The sequence below is a fragment of the Apteryx rowi genome, unplaced genomic scaffold, assembly GCF_003343035.1.
Source record: "Apteryx rowi isolate R43461 unplaced genomic scaffold, aptRow1 scaffold_4, whole genome shotgun sequence".
Lineage (NCBI taxonomy): Eukaryota > Metazoa > Chordata > Aves > Apterygiformes > Apterygidae > Apteryx > Apteryx rowi.
This window is the reverse complement of record NW_020450529.1, coordinates 2363688-2369434: the sequence shown is the minus strand read 5'-3', so window position 1 is coordinate 2369434 and position 5747 is coordinate 2363688. Positions and strand designations below refer to the sequence as shown.

The following is a 5747-nucleotide window of genomic DNA, read 5'->3' as shown; positions in this document are numbered from 1 at the left end:
GGGGGGGTTTCCCCGTGGAACGCGCGCGGCCGCCCTGCGACGGCGCCGGAGCAGCAGCTGCAGGCGCTCGGGGCTCCGGGGGCAGGCGCTTCCCTTCCGCCGCGTGGACACRCCGTTTATAAAATCGGAAGGGGGACAGCTGTGATCGTCTCGCACGGCCATTTGCATTTCCCCGGATTAACGGGCTGCATCCCGYGTGAACGGTTTGTGATGGAATTATTCCTTCTTCCCCCGGGGGGGGGGGAAAAAAAAAGAAAACAACAAACGTTCACAGCACTGTCCGACCCGTCGGATATTTATTCTGCGCTCGGCGAGCCCGATGCTGTGTTTGCCTTGGACTCCCTGCGGGAGACAAAAGCCGTAGGGATGCAAGGCAAGTCTCCCGCTCCCCTCCAGACGTGCTTAGGAGGGGGATGAGCGATCTCCTCAGAGGCGCTGAGTCGGCGCCGCTCTGCAGGCAGGAAATCTAGAGAGGAGAAGGGTGGGAGACGCCTGCAAGTGGAAAGTACTTCTACGCCCACCAAAAAACCTCTAAGACAGACATGATCTTTGCCACCTAAGAATGAAAGACGTGCGGTTACTCAAAGCACCGTGTCTACCGGTTGCAACAGCTTGAGTCCCGTAGCCTGTTCGTAAATCCCGTTTTTACGGTGGCGACGTGCTTGCCGACGCTCGGTTCTCACCGGCGCGAAGGCGTAACCTGGCTGCACCTTCTCTCCTGTGAACCCACACCGCTGGCGTCCGCTTTGCACTTCAAACGCCGGCGCCTGTGGTTAACATTGGCCCCACAATCAGCAGGCATCTCGGAGGAGGCCGAGAAGAGGAGGATGAGCGCTTCCCCTCCGCTGTATCGGCTTCGCCTGCAAACGTCGCCACCTTTTTTCTAGAATACGGATAATAGTCCTGCCTGGTAGACAGCAGGGTCCCACCTTGGTTTCCATTCACCTGGAGATGAAAGCGTTCTGGCCGCCAGCGTAGGCGGGGCAAAACTATTTAAAAACCTCATTAGAGAAAGTATTTGGGGAAGACAGCAACACCCTCGGCTGTGGTTTGCTCCAGTGCTGCTCAGCCCGATCGCTTCTGATACCCAGGGACGGGCATTAGGAGGGACGTTCTTCTCCACTACTGCTTCTTCTCTTAGTGATGCCTTAGGTGTACTTTGCCTTTTTCTCTGTTTCAGTGGGTTGCGTTCTCTGCGTAAATGCGGATATCTATCCCTGTAGATGCTGTTTGGGTGAGGGAACCKGACGGCGGGATTTTTTTCCACGGCTGCCGCGCCGTTCGGAGAATGATAGCGTTTCACACTGGAGGAATGCGGTCAGCAAAACTGGGTGTCATCGTGATTAGGCACAATCCACCGTGAATATTTCCTCCTGTTCCACTTAACTCCTGTGCGTGCTTATTTCAGCTGAACTTACAGCGGGAGAAATGCGCAGTCCGCATCTGGCTCGTGACACACGCGGGATCGGACTGCGCGTTTCGGGAAGGTGGATCTGTGTTCAGAGCTTGGGCCTCTGGTTTAGAAAACGACACCAGGGTCTCGTCCCCCTGGAAGTACCGTTTCCTGAGGAGCAGGGCCCGCAGGTACTGAGAGCAGTCACCCGCATGTACCATCACCCAGGCTTGCAAAAACCGGGCTAGGTGAAGCAAGTCCATACGGAGCACGAAGGCTCCTTCTCCTTCGTTGCCTGCAGCGGGAGTCGGCAACGTCACGCTGGGCTCCGTTCTGTTCCCCCGTCACATCTCGGATGCCACGTAGCCAGCGCGCTACGTCTTGGTCCGGTCGGCTTCCCGCGCTGAATTGCTTCGTCGTTCACCTTTGCTACAGGCCTTTACAAATAGCCTTCGCTCTGCGACTGCTGTTAATGATCTTTACAGTTTGAGCCAAGCCCCCTGAACCGATCAACAGTCGCTTTGTATGCCGTTAGCACGGCAAACCTTGTCCGACAGGCCTGGGGTTCAGCGGTCAAGGTTTAAATCATCTCTGTCCTGACATGAACTGGAAGAGGAGCATACTACAGGTCCCTCCCTGTTCCTGTTTCATTGTTATTTTTCATTATTTTTAGGGGGTAGATTTTCTGAACCCAGTTAGCAAGTTCAGAATACTTTCTAACGTTAATACCTGGCTCAGAGGTAACATATTTTGGCCCTGCAGCCCTTGTCACCTATCTGCACCAGAAAGAACAAAACCCTCCTAGACTATGAGCTCTTGCGGTGTCGATTCTTACTGGGATACAATGGGATACTGGGACACTGCCAGTGAGAAATGAGTAATGCCAAAGTGAAAAGGTGTGATCCTTCCCAAGTCATGGGTCTCAAAGCGCCTTGCTTCGCTTTGCATACTTGCAAAGCATCGTGCTTTCTGCTTTTCAGGTATGAAAGCTGAAGCATAGGGACGCGATGCCTCCTTGCGAATCGCTCTGACCCCGTAACTTGGGGCAGAGGCTCGAGGTCCCGCTGACGCTCGTGCAAGCGGACGGCGGTGCGYGGGACGTTACGGGGAAGGGAGCAGCGCCGGCCGAGCGTGCGTCGTGTGCGCGTGCGCGCTCGCCTGGAGCTCTTTCTCACGAGATGGTGCAACCGGCCGGCGGAGAACTGGTTAAGCAGAGCTGGCTCCTTTGCCGCCCGGGTTTGGCTTTCTCAGCGCGAGGCAGGGCGCAATGTCATAGCGAAGCAGTAATGTTTTATTAAACAAAGTATCAAAGTGGGCTAAAGCCTCTTATTATGAATTGTAACGTCCATAAATTTTGCCACTTCCAAATAGTTTCCACCTACGTATTCCTCCCACTGCTACATTCAGTGCCGGCAAACATCTCCGTGCGAAGAGGAAAACGGCTTTCGTGCGAAGAGTCTTGGGGCAAGTTTCGCTAGGCAGTTTCAGCCCCGCGCCCTCCGGCGCTCGCGTGCCAGCGGTGACCCGGGGGGCAGCAACGGGGAGCAGGGTCCTTCGCTCGCCCCGGGCACCACCGAGGCAACGGCTCTTACTGCAGCTCCCCGAGGTTCTACCCAGCCTGAAACAACGGGCCGCGGAGGACGCCCGCCGGGCGCGAGCGCTGACCCCTTCCCCGCGGCTCCTCCTGCCCCGCGCGGCCTCGGCTCCCGACCTCGGCTCCTGCTCCGAGACGTGGCTGTTCTTTAACCTCCGGTGCCAGTAACCCGACACGAGATTGCTGGAAACGGGAGAGAAGGAGAGTCGGCTATTTGATTACAGGCCGCAGGCACATGCCCGGCCTTCGTGGATATATTAAGTAAGAGACATTTTAAAGCAAAACCACCCTCAGTAACCTTATCGTGAGCTTGAACCCACAACCCATCTGTTTTAGCTCCCAGCGCTGCCCACAGAGGCTCCGATCAGACACCGGTGCCGGTGGTTTTCAGAAGGTTTCACCCCAAATTGCCGCCTCCGTGGCGGGAAGGGGAGAAGCGCTCGGGAAGGTGCGCGTCCGGGAGCTCAACCCCCTCCGCCAGCCTTCAGCACACCTTCAAAAGCAAACCGCAAACCTTTGCCTTTTAACATATCTGTAAATAACTACAAATCCCTGCTGGACGCAAGCTGCTGCTATCCTATGACACTCAGCCGTTCTGAAGCAAGCGTTCGAAAGGCCGGTTTCCCCCTTAATGGCTTCAGAAAATTAAGCCTTTTTTAAACATTTTGCTATTGCCTCAGTCGTACATTGTAAAAGAACCTTCCACATAGAAATAATTCAGCAAACAAAATCGAGATGGCAAACTGATGATTGCATCAGCCTTAGCTTATGAAAACTGATCCTCAGGAAAATGTAATTCAACTCTCCAGCAATCTAACTTGATGCCCAAGAATGCAGTAACTTCATTTGGATCCTCTTTTTCGGGGGACTCCTAAATCCTTGGCAACTTCCCTTAAGGTCATGAGTAAATCCTGATATGGAGAATTGTTTGGCAAGCACGAGAACAGTAAAAGGGCTAAATAATTGGGGATTACCTCTGACCCTGATTTGTAGCTCACCACCCACTGCAGGAATGTACCGAATATCTGAAAGAGCATGCAAGAGTCAAACAACTCATGGGCATGAAATCGTCCACGTACACTTCGAGTTTAAACTTAAAACGCAGAGCGGGTTGGCCCCAAACCTCATTTTTCATTAGCAATCAGCTGCAGCAAGCTCTAATTATTTCTATTGCCTTAGACAGAGGGTCAGTGATGGGACAGATCAAAAAACRTACGTGATTTCTTTCCCTCTGTTTGGCAGATCACAGCTTAGATCCTTAGAGCAAAAACAGAATTAACCATCTGATTCATTCCCCATTATTTGTGCCGGTTCTGTTTACTTTTACCTCAACTGCAGGAAAGGACAAAGACTTCAGTTTCATTTTTGCGATGATGATTACCAAATTTATTAGGTGCCCATATGAAAGACAGTGTGTGCTTTGAGAAGCCTAGGGGGCAGAGTGCTGACCCTACCGCTATTTCTGCTCGGTGCTTAATTTTCAGCACGCAAGTAATCTCCTGTTGGCTGGAATCGTCTCGCTCGCGGGCAGGGTCTGCGGCATCGCGGCAGACCCTCAAAACGCGTGAGCCGATCGCGCTGATAAATGTTGGGTTTGCAGACTCAGGCTGCGAAGCGTGGGGAAGAGCGTACCGAGCAGGACAGCCCCATGACCGGGGACAGCCCGGGCATCTTTTCCTGAAGCTCGGTGGCATTAATACAGTGGTGTGTTGCTTACGCTGGAGATGTTGCAGTTGGACTCTTGTAAAGAATTGTTTTGTTGTTGTTTACAAAACTTATATTTAAGGCTAGCAGATTTCTGCAGGGCTCTGATTTCCCGTAGGATTCCTCCTGCTAATAACAGGCATCCTCAAATGGTGGCGTGCCTTAAAACGGGCGTCCCCATCTCCTGTATAAAACCCCTTCACGCTCTAACGTGATGCATCCTGCCCGCGGATTCCTCCCTAGGTGCAGCGTGCAGACCCCTCCGAGGAGAGCTCAGCGCTGGGCCGCTGCTCCCTTATCCAGGTATGGCACCTTTTATCGGCTGAGCTCGCCTCTGCTGGTCCCCCCRCAGCGGGGAACATCACCAGCACCCTCCAGGCCAGGGTGCTCTGGCAGGCGTGCACCACGGCGGGCACGCTGCGCCGCTGCAGCCGCTGGCATCCGGCCTCCCTCCCYGAGCACCGGCTCCTGTGGGACATGGCAGCGGCCTGCCTATCCTGCCAGTGCGTTGTTTGGGGTGCTGGCGGCCGCRCGGAGCAGGGTGGAAGGGCAAGGCGGGTGTGCAGGCTGCGGTGTGCAAGGACAGCGTGGAGGCATTGCATGCAGAGATAGTGTGCAGGGACGGCGTGCAGGGATAGCATGGAGGCATTGCATGCAGGGATAGTGTGCAGGGACACCATGCATGGACAGCGTGGAGGCATTGCATGCAGGGCCAGTGGGCAGGGCCAGTGTGCACAGACAGCGGGGAGACATTGCATGCAGGGATGGTGTGCAGGGACACCATGCATGGACAGCGTGGAGGCATTGCATGCAGGGCCAGTGGGCAGGGACAGTGTGCACGGACAGCGTGGAGACATTGCATGCAGGGATAGTGTGCAGGGACACCATGCAGGGACAGCGTGGAGGCATTGCATGCAGGGCCAGTGGGCAGGGCAGCGTGGAGGCATTGCATGCAGAGATAGCGTGCAGGGACACCATGCAGGGATAGCGTGCATGGACAGCGTGGAGGCATTGCGTGCAGGGACAGCGCGCAGGCACACCGCGCAGGGCACCGCG

General features: G+C 54.9%; 1 protein-coding gene across 1 annotated transcript in view; it reads left to right on the top strand.

The window, feature by feature from the left end:
• Window positions 1–1201: 1201 nt before the first annotated feature.
• Window positions 1202–5747, top strand: part of BHLHE40 (basic helix-loop-helix family member e40) — a 9363-nt gene continuing 4817 nt past the window's right edge. The window contains exons 1-2 of the mRNA XM_026075003.1: window positions 1202–1234; window positions 4935–4994. Of these exons, the coding sequence (XP_025930788.1) occupies window positions 1202–1234; window positions 4935–4994 (93 nt within the window). The remainder of the gene's footprint in view (window positions 1235–4934; window positions 4995–5747) is intronic.